The following is a 25,275-nucleotide window of genomic DNA, read 5'->3' as shown; positions in this document are numbered from 1 at the left end:
TTCTGGTTAAGTATTTTAATTGGAAAATGTTGAGGCAGTATGACAAACACAAGAAATTACATTCAGTATAGTTTCAACACCAACATCTAACTTAGATGCAAAATATCGGTTGGACACAGTTATATAAATTGTAAGATTCAAAGAAATCTCACGTCAGAATAACTTCTTTCAACTCAAATGAAGTTTTTACAACATTATCAAGTTTTTTTTTGTTTTTGTTTTTTTCATCAAACAGAAAGTAATCTTTTTTCACATAGACAGACAATTTGATCAGCCATAATGAAACCACTTCATCGAGAGTGGCATGATTCAGTGCCAGGAGTGCTTCGGCCATTCGTTAAAAGACTTCCAAGGGAAGGGTAAAGGAATTTCAATGTCCATCTTTCCATTGCTCACTTTAATGTACGGTGCTGTGCTCTCAGAAGTAATTCTCATCAGATCTATGGCATCATTAAGCTTTCCATAGACGTGTGATTGAACAAAACTGAAAAGCTCCTTGGTACCATCATTTACACGTTCCATGTTTAACGAGCTATACGCCACTTGAATCTTCCGTTTTGTGAGGTCTTTATATTCAGCCACAGATATCTTTGCCTTCTCAATGTGTTGTAAAAAGTCTGCATGGATGGTATCAACTTGTGGAGCAATTTCCATGTTCCTATCTTGTAGGTAGGTGATGATCACATCACCTTTTTCAGTAATCACCTTGACGAGGTAGTCAACTGTCATGCGGAGCACGTTGAATAAGCTGAGCACTGAATGTTCTAGCTGATCAGAAACAAATCTCGTAGAGGACTTCAGTTTATCCATGACCTCATTTCCATTAATGGTAATATCAGTTCCAGGAATGGTTAACACCGTTTCCATGATGTCATTAGATTTCTTCCTCATGAGGCTGATAAACCTTTCAGGCGCCCCGTCAGTGGCTACTGATACGGACGAACGAGCTCGGTTGAACATCTCCACGATCGAGAGCCTCTCTTCAAAACCAGGCACTGTAAACTCTCTGTCCATAAAAAACTGTCTGACTGCATCTAACAAGGCATTGATCTTATCTTCGGTGTAGCTCAGGATTAGTCTAGCCTCGTGAGCCAACCTGTCTATAACAGACTGCATTCTCATGGACATCAAGGTGTCAGAAGCCCTCCTGTACATGTCTGGTCCTCGTTCACCAATGTATCTGACTGGATCTGGCAGTGACATAGGAACTTCATGATAGGCCCTCTCTATAAGATTGGAAACACTGTTTTTCAGCTTCATGCCACCACGGTTGAGATCAAAGCCAAAGTGGGCCGTGTGATACTTGTTAATGAACTTGAGCACAGCATCGGTCATAGCAGGAATCCTGTCCTTGGTCCCCTCAGTCACATCATGGAGGAAGTCCCAATTCCATGACGTCTGTAAGATCAACTTCTCAGAGTTTCTGAGTGTGGCTTTGGCAGTGAAAATATCAGTATCCCTTTCAGGAGTTGACTGAAGTTGCGGGAAGACATTTGGAAGAATAGTGGTTAGAACAGCATCAAGTTGCATACATATAGCCTCAATCCAACTGTAGATTTAAGAACAATATGCACATAAAAGAGTCTTACCAGGTAGCGACTGAACAGTTTTCCATACAACTGTGATGCAGACCTCCGCTGAATTTGCAATCCAATGAAACCAGATGACGGGGAAGACATAGATGCAGTGATGCCATCTTTGCGGGAAGCAAAACGGAAGACTACATCGAAAAATGTTGGGCTGGTTATGTCAACATTAAGAGTATGACGCAATCCCCTTTGAAACAGAAAAAGACTGTTGTTAGAGGAGAACCTTTCAAGTATTCAGTAAAGCAGACTTTGGGTGTGAAAACTTACACTGTATCAGTCACGGGGGTTTGGCGCTTCATCCTGAGAAAAAAACAAAACCAAGTATATACTGTGTTACAGGAAGTCCATTATCTTGCTCAACCAAGCATACAGACATCTGCTTGTAACAACACCAAATAGAGCTCCTACTCAAGATTGATTTCTTCCCCAGAGCAGCTCTGAAAGCTTGTTTAACCTGCAAGTCTTGGCCAAGAGTTTTACTTTTTTATAATTACCAATATTTTGGCCTTATTTTTGTGGCTTTATTAGTTAGAACAGCTTAGAGAGATGACAGGAAATGGCATGAGACAGATGGGGTTAACATGCAGCAATGCAGATCTGATATGAAACCTGAGCAGTTGTGGTGAGGAGGCAGCTTCTGTAAATGGGACACCTGCTCTACTTCTACTAGCTTCCATAGCTATATTCATAGGAACATCATTGGAGGCAACACACAGCTTACTGATAAAATGGCACTCAGGAGGAGGATGTAGCTTTTGTCTTGTAGAGACAGATGGTTTTACACATTACAATAGAACACATCTGATTCCATCTAAAATGCTTATTGGATGCATTGACTCTTAGCGTTCATGAGTTTGGATAGCTGTCCAATTTGACCTAGTTAGTGAGTCAGCTAATTAAGTCAAATTGATTAGATAGAATTATGATATTTAAAAATATCTGACAAACAGAGTTATTGGATAAAAAATGTCTCATTACATTGGCTATGTAAGTATTTTTAATATCACAACATCTCATTTTTTATTTTGTATTACAGAAAGTTTCTACCATATTGATATCAAAATAATAGAATAGGAAAATGAATCAATTAAATAAAGACAAAACATTCTCTTCACACTTACCTCAGGTTTTGTGCCAAAGCATGTTGCCAGTTGACAGTTACATCATTATGAATTAAGTTGCACTTCCCATTTAAACTGATTAATCCATCATCAAATTCAAACGTTGCACTGGCTGAGGGAACATAAGCAAAATACATATTAAATAACTTGCAATGTGCTAGATCTAGTCATTTACAAAATATTTTTGTATCAAATAAAGTTGAGTGTGTGCCAGTCTTACCAGAAAGGTCATATTCCAAGAATATTATGGTAGAGGTACAGATAGAATTCAGGGAAGTTATGAGGGCCGAGTCCTTTTTCTCCAGGTCAGCAGTTGTTGACACATTATAAATAGGGGAGGAAACTTTCAGGGTGGCACTCAGGGCTCCAAAAGCTGGGATGAACACACTTGAAGGCAGATGTAGAGCAATTTCAGGGATCTCAATTTTTTGCTCAGGAATGACAATGGTTGGAAGTTCAAAGTTTGAAAGCTGACTTGTGATGTCATCAAGACTGACTCTGTGCTTGCCAATGGTAAAGGACTTTGGTAATGTGAAAGATGATACTGCAATTTCATACTGGGGCATCTTGAATGAAAGGAAGGACATTTTCCCTTGCAGATACTCTGTTTCAATATTGTAACTGGGCACTGACATTATTGGCATGCCAGGCAGCATGATTTCAAAGGCTGTGGTGGTGATCACCTTGGGAATGTGAAGATTCTTAGGATCAATTGTAAAGGTTTCTACATGCAAGTTTGTAAACGGCACATTGAAGGCTGGAACTGAGATTACGGGAGGAAGAGTGATATGATCAGGGATATCAGCGTTTTCAAACCGCTTGTCTATGTTCCTGATGGAATCTGGAATTTCTTTCACCCAAGAAGGCAATGCAATGCTAATCTCAGGGATGCTAAAAGTGGCACCAGAATCAAAAAGTTTGGATGGTATTGTATAAACTTGGCCATCCATGGTCTTTGTATATACAATGCTGGAGGAGATGTTAAGGAATTGTAAGTCGTCCATACTTGTGGCCTGATCAAACTTCAGCACATCCCAGAGGGTCCTCTGATAAACAGGAAGCTTAACTGACTTCAAGAAAGCTAGGTGGCCTTCAACTGACTCAGTCAAGTCCATGCGTACTTCGGATTCATCATTCGATACGAGTAAATCACAAGCATGGAGGAAAGATGCCAACTGTTCCTTGCCACTCCAGGTGAAAGACTGCTTTGCTGAGCCGATGGAAAGGCTGATGCTTTGAATGAGTCCAGCATGACCCAAACTACTTGGCTGACTTGCATCAATGTTCAAAGTAGTCGTGAAGGTTGTTAAAGGAACAAAATCTAATTCTCCTTTAACTACTTGTTTACCATTTGTATTGAAAGATGCAACAGCAATATTGTTACTGCTTGTGTAATCTACTGATGCAAACAAACGTCGCAAGGAGACCTCAAGAGCCAAGTTTTTATTCAGGTCAAAATGGATGATGTTGTTTGAGCTTCGTTTCTGTTTCTCCTGTTTGTCAATGTTTGAGTTTAGGGCGGTTCTGACAGTCGAACGCAGGCCATTAGCATTTAGATAGAATGTCACCACGTTTTCTAGATCACCAGCAAAGTTACAGCTGTCCATTATCGTTATGTCTGACTTTCCTTGAGTATTGGTCTCCAGGGACACGTACGAGGAAAGTGCTTCCAGTGCCCAGTTCATATCCAGGTGTCCTTTGCCAACAGACTCAATCAGAGGAATGTTGAACATGTATTTCAGTGTTTTCTTGGAGACAACATTTGGCTTGGTCTTGGTATTTCCAGTAAGTTCCTGATTTAATTCTAGATTGAGGAAGGGTAGGTTGATTTTTGCCATGTTGGCTACAGACGCTTCCATACTCCTTTTGGTAAGACTAACAGCACATTCATGGTTTGCTTCCACATTGTAATGTTCCAGGGACACTGTGGTGGCCAGTTTTATTCCTCTCTTCCTTGTCAAACTGGTTGTGCCATCGATTTTTCCATTCAAAATGTCAAACACAGATGTTGAAGAAGCGCCAAACCGAGCAACGATGTCAGATTGGTTGTACAGGCCAGCGTTAGCATTTAAGGTGATCACATTGGATTTAAATGAGAAGTCATAAGTTATGTTACCCATGGCTGGAATCACAACGTTGTTCTGAATGGCTGGTAGTGTGAACATAGGCAACTGTATTTCACTTAATGTTTCTGGAACATGGATGACAGGTAATGTCAATGATGGTAGCACAAGGGTATAGGACGGTACAGAGAAACCTAATGCTGGAACTTTAAAGCTCGGTGTGCTGACCTCCTTGGGAACAAAGTAGCTGAATGCCGGCATCTCAGCCCTGAAAGCAGAAACCTCAATGTTTAACATTGGTATGTTGTATCCAGGGACAGTGAAGATTCGAGGTGGCAGGCTAGAAGTGTCAATTTTGTGTTTGATATACTGTGACTTTGCTTCGTTGTACGAATTCTTCAGAAGTGCCACTACTTTGTCTCTACATTGTTCAAATTGAGCCTGGATGATGATGGCATTGTCACTGATTGCATTGTAGACTGGCTCAAGGTGCAAATCAAAGCTGTGTACATCAGGATTCTTGTAGTAATGAAGCCTCAGGTTCATGTCAAATGACTGTTGAGGAGATATAAGAACGGTTTTAAGTCCAGCATGTTCCCATAAAGAAAGGTCTCTGACCTCAGGTAATGTAATTTCAAGGTATGGTATGGTTATTGCTGGGATAGAGAGAGGAACAGTCAAAAAATCTAGATTGGCCTCTCCATTAGCTGATGAGTGAAAGAAGATCTCCATTCCATTGTTTTCTGCTGCAAAGTCATGATTGTACTTGTACTGGTTGAATCTTGCCAAAGCAGTGCAATAAGCACTCTGCTTGTCAGAATTAAGTATGACACCATAATCATGCTGGAGATCCACCTTACCAGTGAGTTTCAGGGGCAACAAAACCCTTGAGTTTACTTTATTCTTAACATTGAGCACAATTTCAAATGGGTGGACCTTGAATTCCAATGAGTTGGCCATGGATCCAATTAGATTTCCAGTGAACTCAGCATCATGAGAAGCTGTCAGTTCAACTTTCAAGTCCCCAACATGAGCCTCTCCTTGTAAAACCATAACACTCTTCTTGTAAGACGGAATTTCAGTTTCACATCTTCCTTCGACAGTGATATGGCTTAAGATCACTGATTCGGCAGTCAGTGTTTGCTTTGAGATCAAGGCCTTACACTCTGTTTCTCCTGCAAAACTTAACCGGGCAGTTCCAAAGTTGATGCTGAATTCTGCGTTGCTTATGTGCGTACCCTCATCAGAATAGTCTTGAATTGACCACTTTCCATTACCAGTAGTTTCCCCTGTCACAGTAATTCTGCCAGGTTCCACTGTGACTGCTACATTCTGTTTCATTGATGCCTGACTTGATGTTTCAATTGATGGGATCTCCAAGTTGTGGTCATAGGTTGTGTCTATGGCTGCAGATATTCCACTATTCATTGTAAGGGCCATATTGTTGATCAAGTCTGCCGTGTACATTTGGGTTTTGGCCTTGATAGTGGTCTTAGCAGAAGCCTCAGCAGAATTGCCAGTGAGTGTCAAGGATCCTTCGTGATCAGCGGAAAAAGCCGTATGCGTCAGTTTTGCCATTTCTGTGAATAGCAACTTCTTCATTCTTGGAGCTTCCAATTGAGTAGTGGCTTCAAAGGTGTATTCAAGGGGCTCAAAGGGTGATCTGGCATTAGAAGTAATAGTTGCTGTAAACTGTGGGTTTTTTGGTGTGGATGTTGAGTTCTCAATCTTCCATGTAGTTACAAGAGTATACTGTGGGGAGTTCAGTCTAAATTCTCCATGGAGTTTGCCAAAAACTGGGATGCAAATGTCCGTGGGAACTTCAGGCAATTTGATCTCTGGGATTGGAAGCATCGTTATTTCAAAATCCTCTAGATTTAATGTGGGGATGGTGATGGCGGTAAATGTTATTTCTGAAAGCGTTATCTCTGGGAAGGTGAGATCTGGTAGTTCAGATAGGTAGAGAACTTTTAAGTCACCAAAGATCTCCTCAGGGTCAGGTGTTTGGATCTCAAATTCTTTGATGTCCTGTATGACTGCAACTATTTTTGCTTTGATCTCATCAAAATCTACAGTAAAGGCAGGAATCCTGTAGGTGTTGAGGATGGTGATCTCAGGGACTGAAAATTGAGCTGGGATGCTGATCTCCTGCAGTTTGTTCAGGTTGAGTGTAAAAGCTGGAATGACAAGGTCAGTAAGCGGTATGGTAAAAGTGGGAACTTTGATCTCAGCTTTTTTCATTGCTTCCAGAACTCCATCCACAGCTTGCTTCATCTCACTGATGATCTCGCTGTCCTTGGCAACTTTTTTGATCTTCTCTATCAGTTGGTTGAACTGCACAGAAATGTAGGCTACTATATTGCTGTAGGAATCACTTGCTCTTTGTAGGTAGATGTAAATTTCATCTCTGATATCCATGTCAAGGATTCTTTGTCTCATGTCCTCTAGGATATCCTTCATTTTCATCTTGATGTCATTGTAAAATGTAGTGTCAATCACTTTTTTCAGTTTCTTTAGAGCGTCAGCCACCTTTGTGTTTTTTAGTTCCTCCAGGTATGTGAAGATGGAATTCTGGATCTCTCTGAAAAATTCCCTGACTGCTTCAATTTTTTGCACAATCTCATATGTTTTAATCTGTTCATTGATATAGTTTGTAATTTCCGCAATCTTCTTGTTGGTTTCATCAACAAATGCTCGGTAGTCAAATTCCTTCATTGACTTAAGCATTGAAGAAATTTGTTGATTAAGGTAATCAATGCTTTTCTTAAAGTCAAATGTGCTGAGTTTACTTTTCAAATCACCCAGAAACTGCATAATTTTATCATAAGCAAACTCAAAGTTGATAGATTTTAGAGCGTCAACCACTGACTGTACAGTCTCAACAATTTTGAATTCATCAACGAGAATGACAACCTGATCCATTAATTCTTTGAATTTGTCGTAAAGATTGTATTTTAAAAGTAGGTCCCTTATGTAGAAATATACTGTATTGAATTTGTTGGGGATTTCATATTCGTCAATCCAGTTTACAATAACCTCTCTCATGGATTCAATCACTTTCTTTATCTCTGAAGAAGGGATTTTATATGATAGCTGCTCAACATACATAGCCAAATCAATTGAGAGAAGGTAATCCTTTACATCATGGCAAAACATGCTGATGTCAAAGTTCTCAATTAACTGTTTAATTTCAGAGAGTTTGTCTTTGATTTTTTCCAAGATTAAATATTCAGAATCAAGCTCTTGCAGCCATGCAGCACCGCTTTCTGTGAGCTTCTGGAAATCAACTTGTCTGATGATGTCCTCAATGACATTAAGTGCTTTGATGAGTGACTGCTTGATTCCATACTTCTTATCAAAGGCCAGAAGCTGACTTTCAACTTGTGAAAGTACATTTGTTATCCTGTCAGCAAGGTGTCCGTCCTTGACATAGTCGCTGACTGTCAGGATGAGGTCTCTAATTTTGGTGGCAACGTCTATCACTGTATTTTCAAAGTTGTCCATCAAGTTCTTCATTGCATCCTCTAAGTCTTCCATTGTTACAGCAAACTCGCCAATCAAATAATCAAGTTTTGCTTTTGCTTGATTCATTTTGTTCTCCAAGTCAATTTCTCGCATTAAATCACTCACTTGAATAGGTAGCTGGTCTAACTTAGCTCTAAGGTCAGTGATTAACTGATTAATATCTAAATTGTTGATGAACTGTTGAAGTGATTCCAGTGCTTGTACAAGTGTGTTCTTGAGCTGCTCAAAAGCAGCAGGAAAGCTCTCAATCAATGGGATCTCAATGATATGGCAGTCACTGTTCTTATCATACTTGAGGACACCAGCCATACTGTATTCTTGTATTTCTGGTTGGGATCTCTTGTTTCTGCCAAATTTGCCTAAAATGTCTGTTAACATACCTCCTGAAAACTCAAATCCAATACTCTCAGGATGATTGTACATACTGATGTCCTGGTTGTAAGCATGGTCATTAAGTTTAGATTTTACTTTCCAGGTCAGAGCTTGGTCACTTGGTGTCAGGAGACTTTCAAATTTGTTGTCTAAATTAGTGGAAGACTCCGCACTTGAAATCATATGCGTGGTTGATAGCCTGCTGTCATGTGAGCAAGCAAGAGCTAGGGGCTCAACTTTAACCAACAATTTGCTGTACAGCTGTCCGGTGTGCCTCCCTTTTAGATTCATTTCTCCTTCGCTGTTGACAAGGGCATCAACAGTGAGGCTGAAAGGCAGAGCCATGGTGCGAACGGTGCTGTCAAATCGCAGGGGCTCGGAATTTATCCGTGTTTCACAGTTTGACTTGGAGGAAAGTCCAGCAAACTCAAGTTCACAGTTGTGACTTAGCTGGGCATCCATTAAATTCCCAGATGTGCCGTATTTCATCGTACCAGCCATATCCTCATAGGTGAGTTCAAAGGTATTTTTCATGTTGTTTTCTTCTCCATAAGCTCCCATCATACTTCCACTGAGATCCACCTTAATAGGCTTCAGCTTCATGTGACCTTCACTGTTCAAACTGACATCATAAAACCTTAAGGCATTTGTCATATCAAATGACATGACAAATGGCTTTATATCAATCTTGGTGTCTTGCTTGTAATACATATCATCGCAGATGAAGTTGTTGGTCTTGGAGCGTAGGGCTAGGGTCCACAGAGTAAGGGTCAGAGTGTGGCTATTTTCTGTATTCATCTGATTCATTTTTCCCACTGCATTGCCAGAAAAGGTCAGAGCCCTTCGGTTCAGTACAACATTCATGTTGTTTCTTGTGGTTGCATCATATGCATGGCCCTTGAGGTCACCATACAAAGAAGCTTCAGCAGCCGTGATTTTACTCTCGATGTTCAGCTCTCCTCTGCTCTCCTCAGCCATTGCTTTGGTGCTAGAGGACAGGGTTGCTCCGTTGATGTCTATGGCGCCATTGAATATATTCTCCACTGTTACAGGGCTGCACTGAATGCTGTTAATTCCACTTGTGGTAAGACCATTTCTGCCAACCATCACAGAAGCTTTGTGCATTCCACGACTACCTGTGTCTAAGGTGACAGAAGCTTCAGAGTTTACCTCAAGCCCATTTGAATCCAGGGATCCTGTTATAAGGGAGTATACCATATTTGTGTCATCATCTGCCTTGGTCTCAATTCTCAGGAGGCCCATATGGCTTGACACACCAAGCTCAATTTGGTTGTTTAGAGATTTCCCCATGGCTGTGGCAACAGCAGTGCATTTCAGGATCAGTTGTGCATCTTTATACCTGAGCTCTGCGACGTGCCTAAGGATGTCGTTTTGGGCATTGGTTTTGGACACAATGTTCAACTCAGAGTTTGCATAGACTCCGTCGATCATGTTGTGAACTTGGATGAATGGCGAGTTGAAGTTAAAAGTCGACTCTCCTCTTCCCTCTCTATCTAGTGGCCGCAGGTTGTAGCTGTGAGTGTAGGAGGTGTTGGTGTAGAATGAACCTATATTAAGCAATCCATCTACGGTGCCATCTCCTGAGACTTCATCCGAATCTAGAGTGGAAGTTGACTGAGCAGAGTAGTAGAGAGAGGCTTGCAGGCCCAGTGGGCTGGAGGCATCAATCTTATAGTTGGCTTCCGCATGTAATTTGTTTGTAACTCTTAACATTTCTGAGACACTGAAGCTGGCTTCAAGGAGGCCATGGCTGAAAGTACTCTCCAGTTGATACTTGAGATTATCATCAGCTCTTCCTGACATCATCCCGGTTCCTTGAAACAGATGTAAAGAAATGATACCATTATTAGTATAACAACAGCACCGGCAAATACGTAGAATAAGCTCTGATGAACATATGCTTTACTGCTCCATTATGCGCCATTAGGATCTCTTTTTATAATCAAAAGTCATATTTCAACATGCCTGTTTTCTGTAAAAATGAATGTTTTGACCAAGTATCAGTAATATACAAAAAAACAACATGCATTCTTTGAGTGAGATTTGTAATGACTCACTCTTTGTTGGACCCAAAAGCAGACAATGAGAACAAGGAGAGAGTTTAAACAATTTTATCATAATACTCAAAGGTGCACGAGAGCGGCTGGCAGGCACAGGCAGAGGAGGAGGGGGGGGTTTCATGAACAGGTGGAGGCTTGATTGTATGAGTGTGGAGTGTAGTGTGGGACTGTGTGGTGGAACGTGGTGGGTGAGTCAGTGGCAGTCAGAGGTATAGTGCTGGTGAGTTGCTAGGACCAGTCAGAGGCTGCTGAGACTGGTGGCAGAGGTGCCCGTTGGTATTTGGCAGGTGATAGAAGAACTGGATGGTCAAAAAACTCACTGACAAACATGGAATAAGTTGCTAGAATTTCAGATCTACGCTACAGTCCCCCACTGAGCTGCTTTACCACTCAAAAGATTAATAACATATGCTAACTGTGACAAATATGAGAGACACCTGAAGCAGGAAATGACCACAGGCACCCAGATCACTGGAGTAATGTGCCAATTCCCAGCACCCTCCTCTGTGTGAAAGCCTCAGAAGCGGCAAGGGGCGAAAGTCTGCTTTGGCGCTGATACACCTCCGGAGGTAGTATCAGAGGTGCAGCACTGGCGAGCCGAAACAGTGTGAAGGGACAAGCCAGCAGCATGGAGCAGGGGCGTGTCGATTGGACGGTCTGATAACTACACAGGTCCCTCACTCAACAAAAATAAAGAGAAATGCACCAACACACATGATGTTTTCGATAAGAATCTGGCAGCAAGTGAAGACCCAACCGGGGTGTTTGAGCTGAGGCTAATGATGAGACTCGCTGCAGGTGTGTGTGAGACTGGAGCTCCAGGCCTCTGTGAGAGAGACAAGCCCAGCCTCGGAAACACACATCTGAAAAATCACACGGGCAAAGCGAGGCACCAAGCACAGGAGAGAAGCTATACAGTGACCACAAGTCATGACAAGATTATTCATTAAAGATCCAATTTGTAAGATTGTTTATTGTTGGGTGTCATTCCAAAGCCACCAAATACTTTTGCTTTGGTGGCTGGCCCGACCTACCAACCCAAAGTGTTAGTATTTGATGAGTTGAGAATGACACTCAATAATCAACTAAATCACAAATTGAAGCTTAAAGAAATGTAGTTTTCAAAAGATGATTACCTTCAAGCTTGTATGATAGCAGGTTGAAAGGTGACTGGGCCATGGTCTTGTACTGTGCAATGTAGCTTGGGACATCAACAGTGTTGTTGCCCCCTGAAATGGAGCCTTCCCAGCTGTAGAAGTTGCTGTTGAGCTTGGTGGATGCTTCAGTGAGACCAAGAAGGGGGACAGTGAAATCCAATGAAAGCGGCACAGTGAATGATGGAAGTCGATAGTTGTTGGCGGGGATATAAAGGCCTATCTGTGGTAAATCTATAACAGGAACAGACAGAGTGGTTGGGAAGTTCAGTTCTTCTGACTTTTTGCCTCCAAGTGGAAGAGGAAGGGAGATTGCCATTTTTTCCTTGTTGAACTGGTATCGGAACAGGCTGTCACTGTTGAGGTAAGTAAAAAAAAAATGCAAATCAACAGTAAATGAGAGGAAGGTACAACGTGTATAGCTAAACTACTTAGATACAGTTTATGCCCAATAATATTTGAAAGGAAGTGATGTCCTTAACCACTGTATCAAGCACTTACGACTGTAAAAATAGTTTCTCAGGCAGGGCTGGCAAAGTGAGATCTGAGATGCTCCTCTTACTTCTCAGGTTTGCAAGATAGGGGATGCGTGCTGTCAGTTTGTCCAGCCATATATTCCCTGCCTTCAGGATTACATGAAGATAAAATACATTTCACTTAAAACAAAAATTGTAAAGCTTGAAAGCACTCAGAGTTACCAACACAGTGACCAACACACCTCAATTCCTTTGGTTACAATGTGACGGTATTTCATATCTGTCATGGCCACTTGCTGGTCCAGGATATTATCAATGAGCTGTTGCAGCTCCCTGTGATGATCCTCTACATTTGGAATCAGTTTCTGAATCTCTGAAGTCAGATCCGATTTCAGTTCCAGTTCAAACTTGTCATCATCTGTTAAGAGAGAAATCCAAATACACCTGTAAATATACAAATAAATGAATGCTCTACATCTGTCTTCTGTGCTGAAGATGTGACTGATGGCTGACAGTTACCGTATTTGAGGGCAGCTTTCTGTTGGTAGGATGTTTCTGGGAGGCTGATAACTGTCTCTAGGTCCATGAGCATATCCTCATCCTTCCTCAAGGTGGCAGTGACAGAGGCATCCATTTTCAGAGAAGGAATGATCATCTGAAGTTGCAGCATAGCATCCTTCATCATGTCAAGTCTACACAAAACAAGGACATGCAGGTTGGTAAGAAACTATGTTTAAAGATCCCAGAGATTTTGTGTCTGTTTCAATGATGTGTAGCAGGTCTAGTTGCATGACCAGTTGCTGTGAAAAGTATAAAAATGCTCAATCCAAAGAAAAACGCACTGCCCATTCAGAATTCGGCCACTGTTGCTTTAAATGAGTCATTAGGACTTCTATAAGGTTGTTAAAGTAAAGCTATACAGTCATCATTTGCAGCCACACCCCCAGAAGGGCAGTGGTTGCAAAAACACCTGGTGGAGGATGCTTAGTCAGCTAGATGAGAGTTGACCAATCAGAGCAGACTAGGCTTCTCAGGGCGGACACTATTTTTTGAACAATAAAGTGTTTCAATATTTTCTTGTAGACATTCAAAATAAAAAATATTAACCTTAAAATCATCAAAATATTGGACCTTTAATTATTTGCATTTCCCAGGATGTTTCTCATCCACTCATTCCCTGCTAGTAAGAAATGATCTCAAGAAACCAGGCGGCACAGTTGAAACTTGAGTGTTGTCTGTCATCAGCAATCTAAAGATGTGTGTATAGAACTACACACCTTGTCCGTCCAACGAGAGTCAACTGTGGGATGTTCTTGTTACTGACATCAATGGTGATACCACGCATCTTCTTCCCTTTGTTATCACTGTCAGTTACAGCCAGCTTGATTCCTGCTTCCACATCATAGTCAGGTATGATGACCTCAGAGGTGAGTATGTTCTTGTTGCGGTTGTATTTTAGAGCTGCAGAGACTTCTGATGAATCGTCACCTAGTAACAGCAGAAATTCAACTTGTCAGTGTTTACCTCTGGGCAATGGCAACTGGTGGCTTCAAGATACATTTAAAAAGGTGATCTTATCATTGTCAAAAGTGATCTAGTGTTTGCACTTAATATATGGATATAAATAATATTGGCCCAAACAGGTGGCAAACACTTTCAATTATTCCTTTATTTGTTTTTTAAAATTCTTTTAACTTGCTTTATCTAATATCTGGATATGGCTGCAATGTAATTGTTAAGGTGGTGGAAAGATGGTGGTTATGGCAAATAAATTATGTTTGAGGTGTGATTACTGTTAGGCAACTAAAACCCTTAAGATAAGATAAGACAAGGAGAAACTGTAGCTGTTGTTAATTAAAAAGTAAACATAATCTCTTGCATGAATGTTAAATATCAACCACCCCCGACCTCCACAACACTGTTAAAGAACACATTACTTCCATTGGTTCTCAACACTGGCAATGATTGTAAATTGTCAGTTGTCTGATATGGATGTAGAGGGGCTGCCCTATACATTTGTATATGCACACAAACATACATACACACACATTATCCTATAACAGTACCTTCTGCCTTCAGAGTTAGCTTCAGGGTCTCAACTTTATGACGACCCTTTTTACCCTCCCTGAGTGTTTCATCAGTGATGGTAGCAGTATACTCTGAAACTTCTCCCGTGGGCTGGATTTCAACCGCAAACCTGAGAAAACAACAGAGATTTCATTTAATCTGACTCTAAGGTTAAATCTGTTAACTATCTGGTAAATTAAAACAATGGCGTGCTGGATTAGGATAATTCAAACATCAACCATACATGCGTTAAAAATTGTGGTAGCTAGCAAGTGTCTTAATGACACTAAAGAGGTTGTCAGGGACTTTAAACATCATCACACCAGACATGTAGACTTATCTAATCACTGTTTCAAATTAACCAGCCAACTTCAGTTGCAAACTATTCAACCTCTACGCTAACTGTCCAACTTGTCGACTGATCAATTTACAGTATAAGTGTGTAAGTATCTATTGATACTGTAGCCGTAGAAATGACCTAAATCAAAATACTCAAATCAATAGGACTTGATCGTTGGATTTCAAGTTTGATTTGCTACCTGGTTTCTCCAGTCAGGGAGTAATATGGAGCCCCGTCCATGTAACGCGCTATTGTGCATAATTTCAGACCACTGATTAGGGGCTGGCAGTCAGCTGAGTCAGTCCGGTCATCCACCAGGGATGGAACTACTTTGGTTTGACCAAAGGAGACAGACAGTAGCTGGTGGCTGAATTTCAAAAAGAGAGAGGAGAGTCAAAAAGTGGTGTGTGGGATCTGCATGACACTCACAAACCACTGAGTTGAGAAGTGTTTTGTGTCATGTAACATATGCGCCATTTACCTAAAGCTGAGCAACTGAGTGTTTGACTTAGGGGCAGGCATGGACAGTCGTATCTGGTTCTTGCTCACGGTGACCTTAGCATTGAGGGAGCTCTCGTGGTACACATTAGTGTGCATCTCAAGCCCAGCCTCCACAAAGTCTGGAATGTGCACACCCAGTTGGGTGATGAATTCCAGCCCAACTGAAGGCATAAAGGACAACTCAGTCTGCAAGAGGAAGAAAACAACAACATAGCTGTGAACAGAAATTCAGAGGAGACATGCCATTATAATCTCATTTTACATGAAAACTCAAATGAAGTAAAGCTAACTTACACTAGCACGTGAGTAAGTCAGGCCTCCTTTGGCACCAGGTGCAACCACACCAGCCAGCGAGAACTTCAGAGGGAAGCCAGAGGCAGTGGGTAGAGAAAAGGTATTCTCCATGAAGATGTAGTGGGCGAAGACTTCATTTTCAGTGCTAGAAGTCAATGCCAAAAAGGCCTGTTGGAGAGAAAATAACCGGGATGAATGAGCTGAGCTGAGCTAACAGTGGCTACCAAGGCTAACGAGGCTGCCTGCTAACAGCAGCTAGCCACGACAGCCAAAGATGGCTGCAGCAGAAAGTGTAGTCAGCTGCAGGAAGTAGTTATACTGCCCTCATAGTTATTGTGGCTACCTTCAACTTGTGGTTGTCTGTTGCAAATTACATTTTCATCTGTTTGATTAATAGCTGAGGAAGAAATGTTTCTCATGAGTCAGTCCTTCTGTCCAACAGGAAGACTAGCTCACTGGTTGGATTGGCTGAAACTGACCACACAAACATCTGCAGCTAACTTTTGTAGCTTTTTACCAAGTTTTAATTTTTTTTCCTCTTACACAGTTCATGTCAAGAAACTATAGATCTGACCTGGGCAGGCAGAATCCTGAAGTAAAAATGGAAGTACATGGAGAGAGTCTCAACCATATGCCGTATGTCCCCGAGCTTCATGTATCCTATCTCATTTCCCAGAAGTCGAAGAAAGGCAGTGGCTTCAGGGGCATGAGAGCGACGCACATCATCCATGAGCTTCCTCACATTGTCTGCAACATCTTGCAGAAGATCCTCTGGGACCTGGAAAAGATAACACAATTAGAAGTATGTATGATCCTGACCAAGCATGTGCAATGAACCTTTTACAGCAAGTAAAATGTAGTTTCCCTACTTGGTGAGGCAGAGTTTATTAATTGCATAAACAAGCACATTATGTTTCCAAAAATGATTTCACCTGTCTCCTCATTCTGTCTGAGTCGGGGGCCATTCTGTCCAAAACCTCTCTGACCATCTGGGCTTGGTCACCCGCCCAGTACAAAGCTTTGGAGATGGAGTCTGGGAAGAAGCCTCTTTCTCCAAAGAGAGCATCGATTGTTGGTTGAAATCCTGTTCCCTCAACTCCGACCTTGAAGGTGGAGATTGAATGTTTAAAAACATTTTACGAAGCGGATTTGTCTTTTTTGATCTGACATAAAAAGAATGCTATTAAAGACGCACCTCAAAGATGTCATAGTTGTAGTCAAAAACCTTCAGTGTTGTTTCCAGCATCACTTCCTTAGGTAATGTGTCCAAGCCATCGAAGATGATGTTGCTCTGTGCTGTGCCCAGGGGAGTCTCTATTCTGTAGTTCTGTGACATGCCATTTGTGGGTGGTAGATCTTCAGTCAAGGCCAAGTCAACATACTCTCTGACCCTTGAGGAGAGAAAATAACAAATGTTTCAGTTTGATGACACAGCACCGGAACAATTATATCTACGTCCTCAAGTCAAAAAGCAGCTGTGTGATAAAGATTTCCATTCTTTCATTTTCCATGACCCATGAGCAGTTTTCTTTGCTTGGTGAGACAGTTGGAAGTTGTAAGAACAACCGTTATTGGCCTGTTACTCACCTACTGATCTGTGGGTCCTGTGAGGAGTGGATGTTGTTCAGGTGGGAGACCACAAAGCTCTTGAGCTGCTCGTCCTCCATGTTCGCCAACCTGTCTACGATGTCTTTAACCAGGGCATGGTCTGGGTTCTTCATCAGAATCAGGTAGGCTGCTATGCGTTTTTCAACATGGTCTTGAGCATCCAGGTATACTTCCCTGAGAACCCTTCTGATCTGTATTCAACCAACATGTTACATACTGCGTTACTTCAACCATGAAAGAAGTGCAGCAGATTCCACAATGCAAATATAACAAAGGGCACAGTAACAGCTGTGTACATGAAGTAATTGTACCTCATCAGTGATATCCATCAACCGAAATGCCTGTATGGCTGCCTTTTGGTTTGATAATGGAATGTGTTTTGCCTGAGCACACGACAGAATGGTGTCGGTCAGTCTGGGGCTGACGGCTTGCATGGCTTGACCCATGACACCAACGACCTGGAGGGTAAAGAAATAGTATTTATTATAGCCAGATTCCCTTCCAAGAGCTTACTCTTTACAGAATGCTTGAAAGGTCATCGGTACCCTCAGTACACGGAAGGCCATCTCTTCATTCTCCACAGGATAATCAGACTCGGGATCAGGTGATGCTCCTAAGCCACCATCTAAGAGTGTCAGCATGAACTCCGACACCTCTGTGACCACTGGAGTAACCTCTCCTTTATGGAACCTATGAACCACAAACACAGAAGATATATTGAGATACTCTTTCCCTGTAGTGGTCACCTGGAGCAGTTACCCAGTTAACCCAACTGGAATATAGAGGTTGTTTTATGCGTTACATATATTGATATTTTACTCACTTCTTGACTGTGTTGGCTAGCGCATACATGATTGACTTGCTAGGTTTACGCTGAGCCATGCTGAGCATGTCTCGTACACGTGCAGCGTCGGGGTTGGCCTGTAGACTCAGCCCGTAGACTAGAGCGTCCACCTCTATAGACACCCCATCAATGGTCCGGACAGCCTGGAGGACGGCACTGGTGCACTCCGGGGTGCCGCACTGGAGCAAAGACTGCCAGGTGAGCCAGACTGACGTATCCAACATCTCAGTGACCGCCTGGCTCAGTGTTTCGTTCCTCAGGGCGCGCAAGCTGGACACCAGCTTATGGAAAAGGCCAGTTCTCTTCTGACCCTGGTCCGATCCTGCCAAAGCCAGGAGGTCCCGCATGGTTCTCAGAGCGGCGTCCTTCGTCTGGACTGGAGCTTTATCATCAGGGTCTTCAAAGTGGAGAGGCCTGCTCTGGCTGCAGTCCACGTCTGTATACACACATATTGAGCTTGGATTTAGAGTTTCCCAGTCTGAGATTAGAACTAAAACTACTGACTACACCACGCACATACTTGAAATGATCACTCACCAAATACTCTGTTGGTGGTCCTTTTAGAGCTCTGAAAACTGAGCTCCTGAGTCACCACAGACGGAGGCCCAGAGATCCTGCAAGGTAGGTTAGAAGCTGATGCAAAAGACATAGCAGTGCACTATATACATACACATAATACTCAAATGGCGACTTACGCATGGGACAAGGGCACAAAGTAGTGTTCTTCTCTGCACTTGGCTGTTGTGATGTGCTTTCCCTTGTTATCCAAATGGTAGTTGCAGTCTTGAGTGCTTTTGATCAGCTGAGATAGGGGGTGATGCTGGAAACAGGAATCCACAAAGTCAATACAAGATAATGTAATGCCTTTATTTATTTTCATGTCCAATAACTGACAGTCTGATAAGGGCTTCCTCTGTGTTTTCATGTGGTTCCCAGGTTATTTCCAACCTTCCATATCCTCAAACTATTATCATGTACCAGGGTCTAATGACATCTGGCAATGAGGGCATTTCCTTCAGAAGCTAAGCTGGCAATGTCTCACCAGCTTTTGCAGCAGGGCCAGGGGGCTGCTGGCTTGTTCCCTGCCATAGAACTGGTCACACTGGGACATATCCCTGGACAGTGTCACATCCGTGGCGATGTCTTTCCTGGCGTTCTCGTAGTAGGCTGTTAAACACTGGCCGTGGACCGTGCTCTGAAAAGGAACAAACGGCAAATGAGACTTTTGGCTCATGAAAAGTTTTGAATACCCGAGACACAATCGCCTTTATGCCAGAATTCGATCTCTATTTTATTTTCTCCTGTGAATCGGATCCCCTGTCACTTCTTTTATTATCTTCCATGCACTATATCTGTTTCGTCTATGTGTGCAGGGTGTGTTCATTTGCCGCCGCAGCATCCCAGTTGACCCACAGGGGATCGCATGTACATCTTACTAATGCATCTTTATCTATCTAAGTGTTTGTGATTTGTTTGTGTCCTGAGTGATTCCTGCATTCGTACAGTGTTGTCACTTTGCTGTGTCCTCTCTGTTTTGCTGACATCATGTTTCCTGCTAACTGGAGGATGCACTGAAGCATCTTAATTGCTCCATCGACTAGTTACAATACTGTTTAAAGTGATCGGGCAGAGATGTTGCAGCTGGAGCAGGCTGTGGAGGATGTTGCAGTGCTCAAGGCTCATAGATTGTCATTTAATAGGGTGACTAAAACAGTGAACTGACAGATGTGGAAACCTTCTTTCCAGACGACGAAATCGTTTTCTTTGTTTTAGAGGAGATACTAACCATGAGGCTGCGCTGTTCATCCTCCATGACAGGCAGCAGGAGTGCTGAAATGATTCCCCTCTTGATGTTGAGGATGTTGACCGGCTCGTCCGTCTCGGGGTAAAGCTGGACGCTGGTGACGTCCTCCACGGTGAACTTCAGAGGGTTCCTGGTTGAAGAGAAGACAGACTGCCAGGTCATATCTTGCACGAAACATGAAATGACAGGCTCACACTGTGGAAGGATTTATTTTAAGAGAGGATACCAGAGTGGAAGAATGAAGAAAAACATGAGGAGGAAAAGAAGATGTCAAATGAACTGAAACAGTGGGAGAAAAAAAGGGATGAAATGATGCTGTAGCATATTTAAATCTTTAAATTGCACTGCCACCATTACATTGTATGATACAGCAGGGCACTTTATAATGGTGTGAGGAATTCATGAAATAGCAAAAAGAAAAAGTCACTGTTGGTGTTTAACTGTGTCACATTGATTAAGATATTTCATTAATATTTGTGGTCATTTATTTTCTATTGGAAATATTAGGAGTTATGTATTTTTTAAGGCAAAAACACACAAAGCTTCTATGAATTAGTCACTGAATCCATTGACATACTTTTAGTTTTTTATTATCTTTAAATATGTCACCTAGGGGACTTCCTGTGGATAAAATTGTAAAATACAGTCCCCCCCCCATAATTTTTCTCAAACTACCATAGCCAGATAAGAAATGTCAAACCGCCTGTTCAAATGCAGCAGAATACATGAAATGACATTTTCAAGAGAATCCCAAAAGCCTCCATTAAAATTGTCACAGCCACATTTGAAATGCTTTCTGCTCCCATGTGTACAATCCCACTGAATGGTAACAGCAGGTCTCACAGCTGAAGACAGTCTGATGCATTTTGCACAACATTAAAAAGCATGACGCAGTTGCTTAAAAATGCATCCTTGAGACACAAAATATACATTTTTCATCATTCATCAGTACATTAAACAAAGATGAGTATTAAATAGGGATTTAAAGAAAGTCGGTCCGCTTTTCTCTTCTTTTGCATGTTTGCTTTGTCACTTCTCTACATGGACACCAAAATAATCCAACTATTTTTTTGCCTTAACTCACAAAAAAGACTTTATGTTATTGCACGTGTCTCAGATCATGTGAGGAATGTTTTGCACTAACTGTTCCATTGCGGCCTTGAAGGCCTCAGAGCCGGGGGCCTGCGTGTCGACCGGTCCGTTCTGGGGATCATTGACCGACACCTCGCTGAGAGCACAGTCCCTGGTGTGCATGATGAATCTGCACATCTGAGGGACTTCGATCTCCACCTAAAGACATGTGGCAGCAGACACAGCGTCAGGGAGGGGGCTCCGATTAGGACATGTTAGCAAGTGAACTGAGAAAGTGAGACATGTAAACAGTTGCCCACCTGACAAGAGACTTTCGGGCCGATGCTCTGGTTGGCAATGCTCACCACAGCATTACTGCTCTCTGTGGTGTACTGGTACAAATATTTCCTATGGGCCTTGAATCTGGATACCACTGCAACAAGATAATGGTATCACATTGTTAGATGCCGTCTCTTTAATCTCACAAGATGAGTGTTCCTACACACGGGTGGATCTAGGATCTTTTTTTTTTTTTTTTTTTTAATAAATCAGGGGCCGCAAACATGGTATTTTGGTTTTCCCCCAAGAAAATTTTGACTCTTATTTACTTTATTTCCTCTGGTGATGTTTTATGCATACAAACAACCATAAAACCATAAACTCAAAACATTACCAAGTCTATTTTTCAAATTAGTTGTTTAATATGTCTCATTACGACTTATTCAAATACACAGTCACCAAGAAATCAGCAGCCAGGAACACCTTGTACTCATTGTTTGTTGTATTTTATATCATATATGTTCTCTCAAAATTCAGCCAGTTAGGCACTCTGAAGAATCTGCATTAAACTTATATGATTATTTCTCCTGTATGTTAAGTTCACAGTCAAGGCTCCACATCATCACTTGGCAGCAGGCCTTTGGACGTGGAAGTAGCAGAATGTTCCTCCAGTGAACTACAGCTATTGTTAGTGAATCACAAGAGAGCACGGAGCAAGAGTCCATCAGCTCCTGCTGCTATCTCAAGAAAACAGGTCATGTGTTTATTAGTTCAGCAGAGCCGCCATCGATCTGTTAGCAGGTCAATGTGTCTGTTTGCAACGATGCACCCCTCGCCCCCCTCTGCTCGCCCTGTGTAAAGACTAACTCCGCTCTTTCCACGTACACACACAGTCAAGCCCCTCAGAGGAACTGACAAAGTCCACACTCTGTGAGATTTCATCAGTCCGGGGCCTGACCAACCCTTCAAATAGTGTAATTTGCATCATTCTTTGATTTACTTATGCAAAATAAGCCACCTACAACTGAGAAAATGATTTTAAAGGTTGTGTTGTGTTGTGTTGTGTTGTGTCATCTTGTGTTGTGTTGTGTTGTGTAACTGATGCGTAGACAGCAACTTACACAGACAAGTTGAAGTTTGATCATTATTGTCACTGTCTCCCTCTGGAAAACAAAGACAGTGAAGAATCATGCACAATGTCTTCAAAATATGAACTTGATAAGAATTCATTCATAGTCATTCATTAGAATTTCAAATTATCCAGGTGATGAAACAAGAACAGAACATAATGTGCAAGAGGAAAACACACTGAGCAACATAACATTCATGTTGATCTTCAAGTTCAGGAGCCAGCATTGATGTTGCAGCTTACAACAGACTATTTAATGAATTATGTACAGTATTCAGTCAGCTGCACACACAGTATATTACAAACATCCATTAAAAAAACAAGCACCCTTGTTATGGGACTTGAATATGACTTAAAATTAGAAGATGATCCCAAACTTCTGCCTTTGAAGGCCAAGATGAAAACCAAATAGTGGCCAAAAGAAAACACCTGTTATATCGTTCAGATGTAAACGGGTACAGTGTGAAAGCTCTGAGAGGTCAGAGGTCAGAAAAGATTCTGGCGATCTATTTTTTTTTCTTTTTTTTTGGAAGTAATCTTCTCTCTCTCTTAATAATTAGTGATCCCACATAGTTAAAGAGGATTTTTACCTCACAATAAATAAAGTATCGTAAATAGCAATTCATACATTTCTACCTTATGACATTTTTTTTTAAAAAAAGGAATGTTTTTCTTTTTTTTCTTTTTTTTTGCCAAATCAAAGGGTCGACTCCAGGCAGCCCTGATCTTTGTTGCCTTTTCTCCCTGTTTATCGTACTGATTGAATATTAGAGGACACAGTTGAGACACACCCACTGAATCTGAGGAACGGCCGGAGCTGTTTAACAAAAACACGTTTCAACAAATATCTGTACATGTTAACACGCCATGTATGTTCTTTAACCAAACCTTGTGTGTAGGCCTGTAGTAACAGTAGATACTGGGATTAAAGACACGCTAATTAAACCAACTAGAATTAAACCTTTTTCTCTGACACATTTTGGCTCATGATAGCTGGAAAAGCAGCAGCACCCTGGAACCATCACACCTCTGTAGGCGTTTTTCACAGAAGACACTTTGACTCAGGTGTAAATGACGGAACGAATTATGCTGAATTCCATTTTCAGTGTCGGGGTTAACACCTCCACTTGTTATACAAAAAAGACAAAATGTCTACTGAGAAAAAAAGGCATTCATACAGTTTCCACCTCTCAAATATAGTTTGTCAAAAATGCTTTTAAAGTTCTGGACAGATCCCGTCAGTGAGAATGAGCACGGGTTTCTACTCACGAGCCAACGTGTAGCTGCTCAGCAGCAGTAACAGATACAGCGTGCAGTAACCCATCATGGGTTAAAGAAAATGGTTTCCTCTGTGCTCCTCTTGTTCCTCTTAGTCTTGACTAATAAAGCAAGACCTCCACCATCTTTTATAAAGTCCCTCTCCTCTGTCCATCAATAAGCCAGCCCTGCTGAGTACCAGAGGAATACACACTGAGCAAAGTCCCAAAGTTCAAACAGTGACTGGAGGTTTCTGCTGAGTAAATATCGGTTTGTGAATGAGGATTTTATAGCCTGTCTCAGGACCGCAGACACTGGAGATATTGTTGCCATCTGTACCATCATCCATACTTAAGCGTGAATTATTCATATTATTCAGACAGTGGTACTGTAACAACCAGCTCTGTGTTTGGGCATTAACGGAATCACTTTGGTTATACAGAGACTGGAGACGAGTGAAACAAATCTCATTCTGCTTTGATTCTCCGTATCAAACTACATGAGCAGTGGTGATGGTTCACTGGTCACCACTGAGCACACAGACGTAGCTCGAGCCTGCGCCGCTCTCTTATGTTCCCATTTCATCTTCTCAGTAATGATTCCTGAAGCACCTAAGAACAAAACCAACTTAACGGTCTTTAAAAAAACGCAAACCGCAAACCCAATTACAGATTCAGACAATGATATTATTTAAAGTCAAACACTAAAAAAACCTCAAACACTTACCAGGTGTAATCATCCTAATTCCTAGTTTCTAATTGTATATACGACACAATCGCCTTGAAATGAGCGTCACAGTGAAATGATTAGACACAACTGTCTTGCAGCTTCAGTCCAAACCCAGCAGTAGCTGTGTTAATATCAAAGCAACGTCCAGGTGTGAAAATTGGCTCAGCGATGTGTGTGCCGGTCTTTACAATAAACCAAATCTCTACCCAGCCAGGCTCACACTCACAGTGCCATGAAGACTGCCTGCTAATTGGGGCTTGTGAGGCTGATCACATTTGCAGCAGTCGTACCGACTCCCTCATAGCGTTTTGTTTATCTGAACATGGAGCTCTCACATGTGTTTGCCAGGCCCAGTCCACCACGACTCACTACCTCTACTTGGCTTTTAATTCACAAGCCGGGTCATGTTGACTCTGTTTTCTCTTTTTCCCGCTTCAGATTTCAAACCGATGGTTTGTTCAGGCTTCTCCCTGCCAGACGCACCAAGTTAGATTCCTGGAATCCTGTAGCCACAGTGGATGAAGGTCAGCAGCCTGTAGCAGCACACAGAATCTGTGTCAGAGAGAGCTGTGGTCAGAGCTAAAGAAACCCGGGTTTGTTAAAGGTCTTCTGTCCCAGGTTCTTATCTCATATTATTATTACCACACCGTAAAGAATCATTTAAAAAGCCATTTTGCATTTTTTTTTGTATAGCCATCTTCAAGCGTACATGTCATAAGTAGGGTATCTACGATCACGTGCTTCACAAACCGACACACTGGACTCATCCTATGTACTTTGGTTGTACATTAAAGGAACTGGCTGATTAAAATGTAAACAAAGGGCAAATCGAACACTACAGTGGAAATTGATTATATTGATCTAAATCTTGCACATGTGTGCTGCCTCAATAAATATTCCAGTTCATGTGTTGTACTTGTTTTTAAATTAAAGGTTAAATTAAACACCGGGTGGCATATCCAAATAAAGAG

At 41.8% G+C, this 25,275-nt stretch overlaps 1 protein-coding gene and 1 long non-coding RNA gene across 7 annotated transcripts; one reads left to right on the top strand and one right to left on the bottom strand.

Annotated features, from left to right (window-relative positions):
• On the bottom strand, positions 1–23,783 carry apoba (apolipoprotein Ba). 2 transcript variants are annotated; one of them, XM_037072130.1, is made up of 30 exons: positions 23,588–23,783; positions 22,311–22,352; positions 21,231–21,343; positions 20,984–21,129; positions 19,822–19,969; positions 19,078–19,230; positions 18,731–18,855; positions 18,573–18,649; positions 18,015–18,471; positions 17,737–17,881; positions 17,503–17,649; positions 17,171–17,382; positions 16,779–16,974; positions 16,516–16,686; positions 16,158–16,361; positions 15,584–15,751; positions 15,270–15,475; positions 14,988–15,155; positions 14,448–14,578; positions 13,659–13,869; positions 12,901–13,073; positions 12,624–12,799; positions 12,407–12,528; positions 11,888–12,261; positions 5,710–10,505; positions 2,931–5,328; positions 2,711–2,822; positions 1,857–1,889; positions 1,590–1,776; positions 1–1,473 (listed from the first exon to the last, which is right to left on the bottom strand). In XM_037072130.1, the coding sequence occupies exons 1-30, from the start codon at positions 23,643–23,645 to the stop codon at positions 310–312; spliced, it is 12,813 nt and encodes a 4,270-aa protein (XP_036928025.1). In that variant the 5' UTR covers positions 23,646–23,783; the 3' UTR covers positions 1–309. The 2 variants fall into 2 exon arrangements, with proteins under 2 accessions (XP_036928025.1, XP_036928024.1); XM_037072129.1 differs by having other exon boundaries at positions 2,931–10,505.
• On the top strand, positions 6,855–25,275 carry LOC119004854. 5 transcript variants are annotated; one of them, XR_005070329.1, is made up of 12 exons: positions 6,855–6,963; positions 8,956–9,181; positions 9,723–9,817; positions 12,149–12,269; positions 12,993–13,096; positions 13,627–13,712; positions 13,841–13,949; positions 15,056–15,191; positions 16,260–16,385; positions 17,108–17,313; positions 17,775–17,976; positions 18,100–18,225. It is a non-coding gene; the product is annotated as an uncharacterized LOC119004854 (long non-coding RNA). The 5 variants fall into 5 exon arrangements; XR_005070331.1 differs by adding an exon at positions 16,131–16,190 and having other exon boundaries at positions 13,627–13,949; XR_005070328.1 differs by having other exon boundaries at positions 13,627–13,949.

The sequence above is a fragment of the Acanthopagrus latus genome, chromosome 16, assembly GCF_904848185.1.
Source record: "Acanthopagrus latus isolate v.2019 chromosome 16, fAcaLat1.1, whole genome shotgun sequence".
In the NCBI taxonomy this organism is placed as follows: domain Eukaryota; kingdom Metazoa; phylum Chordata; class Actinopteri; order Spariformes; family Sparidae; genus Acanthopagrus; species Acanthopagrus latus.
Note: the sequence above shows the minus strand (reverse complement) of the source record. Positions and strands in the feature narration are given on the sequence as shown.

Excerpts from the sequence above, each read along its gene's own strand:
- apoba (XM_037072129.1), bottom strand. The coding sequence starts at position 23,645 with ATGATGGGTTACTGCACGCTGTATCTGTTACTGCTGCTGAGCAGCTAC. Across the intron at positions 19,231-19,821 it reads ATGAACAGCGCAGCCTCATG|AGCACGGTCCACGGCCAGTG; the intron begins GTTAGTATCTCC and ends GTTCCTTTTCAG. Across the intron at positions 17,882-18,014 it reads CTAGCCAACACAGTCAAGAA|GTTCCATAAAGGAGAGGTTA; the intron begins GTGAGTAAAATA and ends TGTGGTTCATAG.